Source organism: Pinus tabuliformis, chromosome 7, assembly GCF_031772625.1.
Source record: "Pinus tabuliformis cultivar Carrire ecotype Pingquan chromosome 7, CPIR1, whole genome shotgun sequence".
Lineage (NCBI taxonomy): Eukaryota > Viridiplantae > Streptophyta > Pinopsida > Pinales > Pinaceae > Pinus > Pinus tabuliformis.
In genome coordinates, this window is record NC_142293.1 from 1830861896 (window position 1) to 1830874989 (window position 13094).

General features: G+C 38.8%; 1 protein-coding gene across 1 annotated transcript in view; it reads right to left on the minus strand.

Annotated features, from left to right (window-relative positions):
* Positions 1 to 8266, minus strand: part of LOC149255725 (uncharacterized) — a 105398-nt gene extending 97132 nt beyond the window's left edge. The window contains exons 1-5 of the mRNA XM_089455119.1: positions 8199 to 8266; positions 7265 to 7334; positions 6751 to 6867; positions 3522 to 3660; positions 3063 to 3421 (exon numbers count right to left, since the gene is read on the minus strand). Of these exons, the coding sequence (XP_089311245.1) occupies positions 3063 to 3421; positions 3522 to 3660; positions 6751 to 6867; positions 7265 to 7334; positions 8199 to 8266 (753 nt within the window). The remainder of the gene's footprint in view (positions 1 to 3062; positions 3422 to 3521; positions 3661 to 6750; positions 6868 to 7264; positions 7335 to 8198) is intronic.
* Between the last annotated feature and the right edge of the window lie 4828 nt (positions 8267 to 13094).

Below are 13094 nucleotides of genomic sequence, written 5' to 3' on the forward strand. Positions count from 1 at the left end.
GGCTGAATTAAGTTCAGTAATATACCAGAGGGAGGACAGATTGCCTTGGAGGAAGGCCGCAGCAATTGAAGCTAGTATTGGATATGTTTGTGAGGTCTGTAGCAGTTTTACCCTAACCCTAACCAGAAACAGCTAGCACCAGTCTTAAACTCCAGCACCTAGGTGGATGATTGTTCAGATTAATGAATTGCATGTTGCCTCTTCCAACCAAACTTCTTCAGCAGTATGTCACCAGCTCATATGAATTACAACAGTGATTAGGCTGTCTATTTATCTAAGAAATATGATTCTGGATCTTCAAACTAGCAAGTCGATCTTGACTTTGTATTATTACTCTCTCTCTCTGTGCTGAAATTTTGATTTAATAATAAGAAGAATTGATCAAAGGGTTTTCCCCACATTGGGGTTTTTCCTAGCATCCGCCAAATCTGGTGTCCTCTTGTCTTGGCTTGTCTTCTGCAGTTTGTTTTATGTTCTATCTGCTTTTACTGTCAATATGATTATTGTGATTGCTATTGGAAATTGGAAACTGTTATTGGGTTGCTAAGGAGCATTGAAGTAAATTGTGCTAAGCATAAAGCATACCATTGTTATCTAAAATTAACACAACATGCATCATCCAACCACATCAACATCATAGGAGGAGGCAATAGAAAACGGTAACCCATACAATCATCATGTCCACACAACACATTCAATGCAAGGACCACGTAGAACACCCTTCCTAGTGACACAAATAATATAGCATCAACACATATAAAATCCACTAGGAAACTCCAACAAGATAATGAAACATCTACCTCCTAACAGCATGATCTAACCCCTTTGGGGATTAGAACCCTCATCTATTGACAAAATGTAGCAAATCCAAGATAAACAGATATAACAAAACCACACCATAATGAGATAGCATGCTACATAACCATCAAAAGTGCAACCAAGCGGTGAACAATAGGGAAAGCACGTGAAAAGACCACCAAACCAAAAAGCATAATCATCCAATCAGGGAGGAGTGAGACTCCCCCAACCAAAGACCTCCATCAAATGATTCAATGCCATGATGAAAAGGCAGTCCATGAAGATGTATCACCTCAAGTCAGTACAATGCTACAAGATACTGTTGGAAAAGTAACTAGGTTCAGTCTTCATAATTATCAGTGTACTTATGTCATTGTATATTTTCCATGTAAAAGAAAAAGGGTCAAAAAAAAAAATTCTTTATAAGTCAAAGTCATGTACTTAAGTCTGCCCCATTTGGGCTTTTTGTAAAAGAAAGAAAAAGATTTTTTATTGTTGTTAAAGAGTCAAAAACAAGACCAAGTTGGCCCTCCAAGATTGACAATCGGCCTGCCCAAGGGTCATGACCCTTCGCACAAGACAAACAACTATAAATTGGCATTTAGCATCAACCAAAAGGCAGGCAAAAAAGTTCGTCTTCTGTAACAAGTTCTGCGAGATTTTTTCTGAAGTCAATGTGCGATTTTCCTGAGGTGACAAGAGTATGAAGACAATCGAAGTTCTGCTCCAAAAGCATTTGAGTTCTGCATCTGTTATTCTTCTGTGATACCCGAGTTCAGTTCTGTTCTAAAAGGAAGGCAACGAAGTTCTGTTCTAAAAGAGAAGGCAACAAAGTTCTAAGAAAGCGCAATGAAGTTCTGTTCTAAGAGAAGGCAATAAAGTATTGTTCTAAGAGAAGGCACCAAGTTCTGTTCTACAAGAAGGATGCCCGAGTTCTGTTGAAAGAGTACCCTGGCTGAAGGTACTATGATATGTCATTATGATCATATTGAAAGAAGAATCTGGATCCGAGCTTATGAGAAGTTGGAAGATGAATCTTGGAAGGAGGGATGATTTGGTTCTTGTGATGGTTTTGAGTCTAGAATATCTCACTTTGATCTGATTCTATAAGAAGAGAAGACTTTCTGGGTTTTCCCCTTGTGGGGTGTTAGCCCTCGCTTGGAGCATATATCATGTGTCTCTTGTTCTCTATTTTTGCATTTTGGTAATTGCTTGATGAATGAAAGAATACAAATGTAATAATAATAAGCCAACAATAAATTCATAAGTAATTATCAAGTAAGATAAATCATCTATTTTACCTACCTACTAATTTCTCAACAGATACCAGCAGCAAATCTCCATCAATGTAATGAAAATCACAATGTGGAACTTCATACAATATGTGGTGTAGTAAAACCTAAAACAAAGTAAAGAGAAACTTGAAATCTGATCATAATTTCCTAATATAGACAAATCAAAAGCTTGGGAATATTTCGATGGAGAATGCCAAGGGACTCTGGGAGTTTTTGGAGCGAGATAATACTTGAAAGAAAATCATAGTCGAACTTTTCAATCAGCCATTGGGGAAGGAACAAATAATAGGACTGAACTATATGCTCTACGGTTGCTGTTAAAAATTGCTTCGGAAAGAGGTATTACCAGTCTTCAGATAAGGGGGAAATCCAAACTTATTATAGATTGCACAAATGGGAAAATAAACTGGAGAACTCACTACTGCTCCCAATCATGGATTGAATTAGAAACGTAAGGGCTTAGTGCATAAATGTTTCTTTCCAGCATGTATTCAGATAAATGAATTAGAAGGCAGGTGAGCTCTGCAAAGAAGCTCTATTATTACAGGTGGGTTTGTTGAGCTGAAGCTGGTAAGGGAGGTCCACCACCAGTCAAGGTTCTTTTTTTATTTGATTAAATGTAGGAAATGTGGAAGAGAATTCCGTTTATGTACAAAGAAGTTATGATCTATGTTTGTAGCTAGTAGTTATGTGATAGAATGCTTCAAAGTTTTTCTTACAGGCCTGGCACTTAACATCATGACCTAATGGAATACTGTATTAATAGGACATTTATAGATTGTCTTTTATGGTCAGTACTGCCAGAGCAGCAGAGAGACCTAGTCCTCTGGGAGTGTTGGATAGATACCTTTATATGTATATCTGAGTTCTCCTTGAAATATCGAATATACACTTTTTTCCTTGTTAAAAATAAAAATAAATAAATAAATCCATGGGCTGAACATTATGGGTGGCACATGAAACTCAAACCTGATAATATAAATTAGCACCAGTAGCTGCAGATTCATCACCAACAATCTCAATTCCATAAATCTTTCCACTATTTCGAGATAGTGCTGCACTTGGTAATGGAGGAGGTTGAGCAAGAAGGCGGTCTATCTGAGGAGCCCGAGATCTCTTCATTTCCTCAATGGCAGAACTACAGACAACTGGGAGAGCTGGCAGCTGAAGGAGTGCATCACAACGATCCCTGTAACTTTCAACAAGAGCATGGGAAGGCGTTGGTGGAAAATGTGCTAAATCTTCCTCACATTCATTACCCTTCCATGGACAAAGAGCCTTGTGCCCATCATCAAGCTTCGTGCTAAATATAGCAGCTGCACTCTCAACTGATAAAAACATGCAACCACCTGTTAATTATATTAAAACAAGAATGGAATTCATGATATCATACCAAGAAAATGCATTTAAGCTAGCCTTGTCAAGTACCTTGTCGTTGTGTCCATGTAGGAGGAGTAGAAAAGCTGAGGCGACCACCACATGCTTCACAAGCTATCAAATCCACATCAACATTCACCCAACCTCTCCTTGCACAATTCACTGGTCCAATGACCTGATGAAAGCAGATGAATTAAAATACATCTCAAGTAAAACAATCCATTTTAAGTGCATAGAATAATGCTTTCGTGTGTTTCTAAAACTAATTCCAGAGCTTCCAGCCATCAACATTTACCTGCAATCAAGAAAGAATCTAACACCCCCTCCAGAATATGCAAGAAAGAGTAAATGTTATCACTGACTAAAAGAGCATAATAAGTTTACAGAAAAGCTAGGGCAAACACCATCAATATCCAGACAATACAAATTCAACCATTTCAAATTACTTTCCAGGACCTTCATTAGAGGTTATTGCAATGAACACTGTGAGTCTGTGACAATTTGAAAACATCAGACTTCAAACATAATTTGACTATGCATTCCAGATTCCAGGTGATAAAATGCACTGACTCCAATATCAATTGTCAAAATGGAAAGTAGCATCAATGTTCATAATCTGAAGCCCTCAGCTGTTGCATGGTCAGATGGTGTTCCTTTATTTTCCTGGATCTGACATGCAGAGTCAACAAACCGTGAACCTTTACCATGTTCAAGAATTAATCACTTGATGAAGAAACAAAACAAAAAACCTAATCTGTGGAAAGCAACTATATTGACAATCTATGGTTAACCAAACTTCAAAGATTAACAAGGAGGGAGCCCTGTTGAAACCAGTTGTTCATTTAGTCAACTCCCTACATATCTATACGAATCTTAACTGACCACAATGAAAAAAGAGCCTGGACGAATTTCATAGACATATTAACGGCCTGTCTACTAACATGAAGCTCACTATGAAATTGAGAAAGACAGTTTCCTACTCTTTCTTGATGCCCTTCTCGATAAGAAAGAGTGATTGTTCTCTGGCTACAACAGTATATCAAAAGGGGACGCACACTGACTTATACCTACAAGCCAATTCCCATCACCATCCTTTGCAGAAAAATGGCATCCTAAACACTCTGGCTACTAGAGCAATTATAATTGCAGATGACAACCATATTGAACAAGAGAAAATGTATCTAATCAATACCTTGAAAATGAATGACTATAACAAAAGACAAATTAAGAAAGTTTCCTAAAAGCAAAAAGGAATCTGAATCCTCGGCAAAATAATTAGTACTAGAAAAACTCTTTCTAACTTATAACAAAGATGTCACTAACAAAATTGTGAAGATTTTAAAGAGAGGAAAAATACGGACCATCATTCTTCCACCAAAAACACTAAAAAATAAGATAAATTTGTAAAGAAGCCAATCAATCCAAAACAGCATGGAGAGGTATATCTCATAATTATTCATGTATTCAGTTGCCCACATATCGGTGAAACTGGTTGATCCATTACAAAAAAATAAAGCACATTGTAGGGATCTACAGCATAATCAAGTGAACAAATCTACCACCCTAGCTGAATATTCTCATAGTACAAACCATCAATATTTGCGTTCAGGAAATAAAAATTGTGGCTTGGATTGATCACTACATTAAGAAGTCGATTCATGAAACAATTGAAATAGAAAAACACCCTGATAATCTGAATAGGGATGATGGATGTGTTGAATTTTCTACGAGGATGCACAGTGGAAAAATATTTTTCTGGTGTGATGATTACTTCTAATGATCTTCAATTAATTCTTCTTATGCCACTAATATCATTAAGCAATTATACACAGAAAATCTCAACAGTAATGCAGCGAAAACACTAGAAACAATAAAAACTATAAAGAGACAGCCATGCACAATAGAGACAACAAAATTTTCCCTGGGAAACCCAAACTTGGGAGAAAACCCAGCAACTCTTCTTCTAGGAAAAATTCTTCTTCAGCAAGGTTTACAATAAAATGTCTAGAAATCTGTGCCAAAAACCAAGTCCAAACTTCAGTCACTTCATCCTTTTTCTGCCCCATGTGTGGCTAATATAGAAGAGAGATGATCATGAGTGAGTGATCAAATGAAGTGTCACATCATGTGTATATATACAAGTCGAATGGGTGCATTTACCCCAAGGGACACACCTTTCATGGTGGGGCCGACTTGTCCCTTTTGAGCCTACATGAAACAAAAAAATAAAATTTATTTTATTTTAATTTCCATAAATTTTCTAGGCCAACTTAGGAGGCCTCTTGGCATGTGGGAATACCTCCCGATGCTACACAAAAGTTCAACACTCCCTCTTAGCGAGGGAGGTATTCTCCTTGTCTACAACAGATTTTCCTTAGGCTGAAATTTCTCCTTCCTTAAGAAGAGTTTATGAGCTTGTCATGTTGATGCATATCTATAGATAACTCCATCTTGGAGTAGGCAATGTAACTCCTCAAATGTACATGAGTATCCAAGGCTTTTGGCCAAAGTCCTTTATGGCTCCTTAAGCAAATGTATCAATCTCCTATGGTCAAAGTCCTTTATGACACAGCCAAGTCCTTCTGGCTTCTCAGGAGAGAATTTGCCTTTGGACCATTCACCTTTCTAATCAAAGTCCTTTATGACCTAGCCAAGTCTCTTTGGCTTCAAAGGTGAATTACATCCATCTCCTCTGGTCGACCTAGCCAAGTCCTTCTGGCTTCTCAAGAGAAGATCTGTCCAATCCTATAATTTCCCTAGGTCATTCACCTCTTAGTCGACCTAGCCATGTCCTTTTGGCTTCAAAGGTGAATGTATCCTATAATTGCCCCGTAATTTCCTTCAGCCATTCACCTTTCTGGTCAAAGTCCTTTATGACCTAGCCAAGTCCTTTTGGCTTCAAAGGTGAATGTATTCATCTCCCTTGATCAAAATCCTTTATGACCCAGCCAAAGTCCTTTATGGCTTCAGGAGAAGGTCTGCCCAATTCTATAAAGGCCTCATCATTCCCTTCCAATGACGGAGACATTCAGCATCATACCAAGCTCATATTTGAAATATGTCCAGAATTTGCACATCTATGGATATGTAATGGAGCTCTATTGCTCCTCTTTGCATCATGTCTCCGATGAAGTGACTCGGCCACATCCTTCTAGCTTCTGAAGCAGGTCTTCCTGTGGTAGTCTTAGTTGCCCCCTTTGTCACGTCAGTAAGTCCTTCTCCCACTACTGCTCCCTTTGTCGTGTAAGCAGGCCAATCTGTTATTGTTGCACCCTCTTACTTGGAAAACCCTCTTGTCACAAGTCTTTCTTTTGTTCTTCCTGATGCTGCCATCTACTGCCAGAATCATTGCCTTGGCAACCTTCACAATGTACCTGCAATCCTCATTCAAGAGGCCCTGGAAGAAACAATTATAACCAAGCAAAAAAATACAAACACAAGAGGCTCACCAAAGAAAAAAAAAACAATAATCAAGGGAGAAAGATATTAAGTACTTATCTCTTGATTAAGACAGAAACAGCTGAGTATTGTACGAAATTACTCAACTCCCTCTTGATTCTTGTCTTCATGCAAAAATCACTGAAATCCATCTGCAACCTTTATCAAGCTTGAAATGCCCATCCTCCTCCTCAACACCAACTGTTAATGTATGCAGCTTTACTTTCTTGCATGACCTGTAAGGGCTACGGTTTCTTCATCCCTTGGATCTTCCACTTGCATTCAGCACTCCAAGTTTTGCTCTAGGGTTTCACAAACCCTAGGACTTTCAACTCTTGTACTAGGTTGTTCTTTGCCTCCAATGTTCCCACAGAGATTAGTTTCTTTTGATCACTGTCATTTGCTTCTGCTTCTGCTTTTGTCCAACTGTCACAGAACTGTTGTCAATGTTATCAGTTATCACCAATGAGATAGCTCTCCTCAAAACTTCCCCTTTTTATAAAATCACATCACTGTTAGCTTATGTATAATCTAATGTGCCATAGATTTGTCCTCTCTGCAATACAAACCCCAGCTCAACAACTCTGCTCAACAAATTCCATTGTCAAAACTAGCAGCAGCAATATTTGCATCACAAACCATGAGTTCTAAACTCAGATCTATATATCAATCCAATGTTAAATGATGAGCAACAATCCTGAAGATTACTTAGTCAACTCCAATAACAATATCCTACAGTTAGTCTGATCTCAGCTTATACAATCCTGTCAAAACAAGCAAACTTTGCTCTAGTGGACTATCAGATCGACCCAACAATCACTTGGCTCTCCTTGAATGGATGAATTTAACAACCACTACTTATTGGTAAGCAATTTGGTCGGACATCATGTAAACAACATGCCTGAATACACAGTTGATTAAATACATAATAGAACCTAGTCTCACAAATATCCCTGGCTGAATGTTGCAATACCATGATCAACCTCTTATGACTTTCATCTCACAAGGCCTAATGCTTATTTATGCCAAAACATTAGCACATGCACTCGGATCGGATAGGCATAAACCAGATGAGCCAAACACTCGAACAATGAATACAATCACACACCTTGAATCATACATCAGCCCGATGCTACAGAACATATATAAGATCACAGCCTCAAAGCATAAGAAAGGAACATGTTGTGCGCTTGATAAGAAAAGGTGCAACCATGCAATCATTTATATTGCCATAGCCTTGATCATAGCTTTACTCACGATTTACCCTCACATGTTCTCTAAGTTACATACCATTGATTGTGCCAGGTCACAGTCTGAGCCACCAATAGACGAGTGACTTCATCATAACCATATACCATATTGAGTTAATATTGCTCAGATCTGTATATTACCATCGGCCCATACCCACAAGCTCATGTCAAAACAGAAATAGATATAACTTTCTAAGCCTCACCAAATTGGATTGTCTTATGCACTGGGCTTGAACAGAGCAAACGTTATGCGATTGGACAAATTTCAAGACTTAGATTGCTATGCCCAAATTTGTGCCCATATCGACAATTATACCACAATCGACCTCAGATCAGCTATGAACCACATAATCACTCAAATCATATAAAAATTATTAAATGATCACCAAAGAGACAGCCCAAATTGCATGATCCTTCAGCCATACTTGATCGATCCACCAAACGCTGATACAATGTCCAAATCGCATGCTTCCATATGGCAGAGACAAACTCAGACCAAAAAAAATTGATGCAACAGATACAAAGTTGGACCAAGACAAATTACTCGATAACCATCTACAGAAAGAATCTCAAACCAAGGATCAACCTTTCACTATATCTGACTACCAAGACCAGCTCGATCTTCTATAGCTTACGCTTATACAAGCTCTGCAATCCCAAAGCCATCCTTGCCAAGTCCGAGCCTTAATTCTTAGCATGTGATTTCCATCAATAGTTGTATTAGAGATGTTGACCCAACTTCACATGTGGTGGTTATCAGTCAAATTTGGACTTTTGTTGTGTTCGAGTGACATGATCCACAAAATAAAAAAAAAGCAATCAGGATAACGAATTCAGAGGCGAACAAAACTTTGCAGACTTCGATACCAATTTCAGAACTCATAGCATAATAGAATTTATTTCCATGATTCGTCCAGCAGCATAGATCCAACCAGAACCCTTGGCCTCTTCTTAGGGACAGATACTCAGCCTCTCTTCTTGAACAAAACTTCCTTCAAGCACAGACCATAACTTGTCCTTCTTGGTTGCGGCTTTCTTCTAGGGATTTTGTTCTCCACACGTATAATCCTTCACAAATTTGTCTTTAGTGGTTTTTCTCTCAACCTTGCTTTGAAACCATGTTGAATTTTCTATGAGGATGCATAGTAGAAAATTAATTTTTTTATTTGATAATTACTTCTAATGATCTTCATTCAATTCTACTTATGCCACTGATATCATTAAGCAATTATACACAGAAACTCTTGACATTAATGCAACGAAAACAGTAGAAACAATAAAGATCATAAAGAGACAGCCCTCCACAATAGAGAACAAAATTTTCTCGAGGAAACCCAAACTTGGGAGAAAACCCAGCAACTCCTAGGAAAAATTCTTCTTCAGCAAGGTTTACAATAAAATGTCTAGAAATTTGTGCCAAAACCATGTCCAAACTTCAGTCACTTCATCTTTTTTTGCTCCATGTGTGATTAATATAGAAGACAGATGATCATTAGTAAGTGATTAAATAAAGTGTCACGTCATGTATATATATAGAAGTCAAATGGGTGCATTTACCCCAACGGGCACACCCTTTCATGGTGGGGCCAACTTGTCCCTTTTGAGCCTACATGAAACCAAAAAATAAAATTTATTTTATTTTAATTTCCATAAATTTTCTAGGCCAACTTAGGAGGCCTCTTGGCATGCGAGAATAGCTCTCGATGCAACACAAAAAATCAACAGGATGGAACTTAAATCAAAACTAGTTGCCTATTATCCATAATCTAAATATAGATTTGAGCCCACGAAGCAGTTTCAAATTCATAGAGTGAACTCTGCATCTAAAATCTTACTTCAAAATCACAGACCAATTCATATTTATAAGTTGTAAAAGGTCATGCACTCCAATCATAAACATCTAATCCTAATGATGGGTCAGGAAGATTAACCTGAAATATTGATGCATTAAACATTCCAACGTAGATTCTGTTGAAAAATATCTAATCATCATGCACAATGTAAATCTTAGATTGTTTATTATTTCCCTGTCAGAAAGCTTCTGAATCAGTTCCAAGGGCGGATGTTAAAATTAGCAACTAGGGCTAAATTCCACTTTGGACAGCTCATTTGATGGAGATGATGATTGCATTGAATTCCTATCTTCGAGAGGACCAAAATCAACCTAAAGATCATCAAATTTGGACAAGCAAAAATGTGTTTTTGTATTTATGCCCACACGTGCAAATTGTCAACGTCGGCCACATCATCATGTAGGCTTAGGAAGCCCAATGGATGTGTCACTTCACCCTCAACGACTTGTATAAATCAGTGTTTTTAGAAACGACCGACCCAACTCCGACTCAGCCGAGCCAAACCGAGCCAAGGCCTGGCCAGGTCAGCTCGGTGGATGAAACGGAGCAGCTGGCCAGTTTGTTACTAAGCCGATCGAGTCGGTCACTAACTCAGCTGGTTTAATAACAAACCGGTCGACTCGGCCGAGCCCGAGATAACTCGGTCGGCTTGGTCACCCATGCACACACATGGCCAGCGAGGTCTTTTGGGAGGGAAATTGGACCCCACAGCCAATTCTAATTTGCTTTAGGATGATTTTGAGGTCCATTTACCTCTCCCAACCCTATAAAAGCTACCCAACCCCTCTCATTTCCTCACAACTATCTCATTGCATTTGTATGAGAATTTGTGAGGAGTTTGTGAAGAGTTGTGGAGTTTGTTTTTGGAGCAGCAATGAGGAGTTTCTTGGGCAGCCATTTGAGCAACATTGAGAAGTTGGTCTATTGGAGCAGCATTTGAGGAGACGGTTTGTGCCTAGAGGTTTTTTTTTTACTTCTAAAATATGTTTTTGCTTATTTATTTTTTTGTGCAAATCTGGAAATTGAAAAGAGTCTTTTTTGTAAAAGAAATGAACATTGAAGCAATGTTATTTTTTTTGTTTTCATTTTCGGATTTTTTTCCTTTCATTTCCAAGTCAAAAAATGGCTCCTAGAGTGAAAGATGTTGCTTGGGCGTATGCTGAAATGGTTGATAATCAAATGCATTGCAAATTTTGTCAGAAAGATTAAGGAGGGTCCTGGGGGCATTCATAGGCTGAAACAACACTTGGCTGGTGTTAGAGGCCAAATTACTCCATGTGAAACACCATCAGTACGAATTGGAGAGATTAAGAAGGAATTGTTAAATAGCTTTGAGAAGTTTCAAGAAGAAAAAGCTAGGCAAAAAGAAATAGAGGCTGAAATTGGGAGGAAGAGGAGTATACAACAAATGATTGTGAAAATTCTATTACTGCAGCAACTAGTTTATTGTTCCTACTTATTCTTCAATAAGTTATTTACGAAATCGCTTCAGTAAATATTAAAATAAACTCTATTGTAGATATCACACCATAGAACATAAGCAAGTACGTGCACAAAGACCAAACACATCAACACAATTATTTTTGGACAAATGTCCCCAGAAAAACCCAATGCGGGAAAACCGGTGCAGCAAAGGAGGATTTTATTAATCAGTTATTCTCGAGTACAACTGGGTGCCAAATTGGCTTAACCAACAGAGATAAATTCTCCAACACCTCCCCCAGACTCAGCATCAGACTTGCTGGCCTCTGCGCAGCTCCTAGACCTTCTGCGTCCTGCCTGTCTGTGTTAGCACCAAGCCTCTTTGCGTCACCCACGCAGGCCCTCTAGTGACTACACAGTCATGTTGCCTCTGCGTCTGCCTCTCTGATCTTTGCACTGATCTTCTGGTATTGTTCCTACCTCTTTGTTCCGTACTCGCTACCTCTTGCTGCAATCCAGACCTCTAGTTCGAATTTCTCAGCAAACCCTGCTCCAGAAATCGAACTGACTGGTCTCCCTCAGTATATCTCCAACTAACCCTCAAGCCTTCTCTTATACTTTTCCTGTTGATGAATCAATGGCCGAGATTAAGTCCCTAATCAACGACTAAGATTAAAATAGACTTGATCTTCGTCTCTTAGAAGCTTCTCATCCTTATCTTTATTAATACCCATTAATATTTTTATTTTCCTAAGTTTAGACTTAGGACCTCATTAAAAATATTAATTATTTTAATAACTTTTCATCTGGATGGAATTTTCCAAAACGATTTCTGGGTCTTGGAGATCTCATGCTCTTTAGTCTCTCCACCAATTTTCATGGCTAGAGCACATCTGATGCTACCCCAAATCAACACTCCCTCTTAGCGAGGAATGTGCTCTAGTAATACTCCACACTGAGCATCACTCTGACTATACGACAATGGTACCTTTGTTGATGCTAGGCCTCCTCACCCAGCATCCTCTGCATTGTTGCATCTTGTACTGCTACCCATGGCTCTATCACTACCACTGCTACATCTGTACTACAGCTCCCTCTGCATCCATGTTGTTGTCGGTCCTCCTTCCCAACACTACATCTACCCTGCAACTCCCTCTCAATCTGTGTTGCTGCTGGTCCTTCTTCCCAACACTGCATCTGCACTGCAACATCATACCCATTTCTGCTACTAAAATGGATTCTTTATCACCCCAACTTCTCCCTGAAATAATCAAACTTGGTTCTTCCAAGGGCCTTGGTAAGGATGTAAGGATGTCTGCCACCTATTCTCTTATAGGAGTGTAGCTCAATTGTATAGCTCCTCGTTGGACACAGTCTCTGACAAAGTGACACCAAATATCAATGTGCTTTGACCGATCGTGAAATACTGGATTCTCAGAGAGCTTGATGCAACTTTGATTATCACACATGATCCTGGTCGCCTCCATCTTTCTTCTGAATAGGTTCACAAGCAGTTTTCTAAGCCATATGGCTTCGCACGAAGTTGTGCTTGCAGCCATATATTCTGCTTCAACTGAGCTCAGAGCTACGGATTTTTGTTTCCTACTGCACCAGGAGGTCATTCCCAATCCAATGTTGAAACAATACCCAAAGGTACTTTT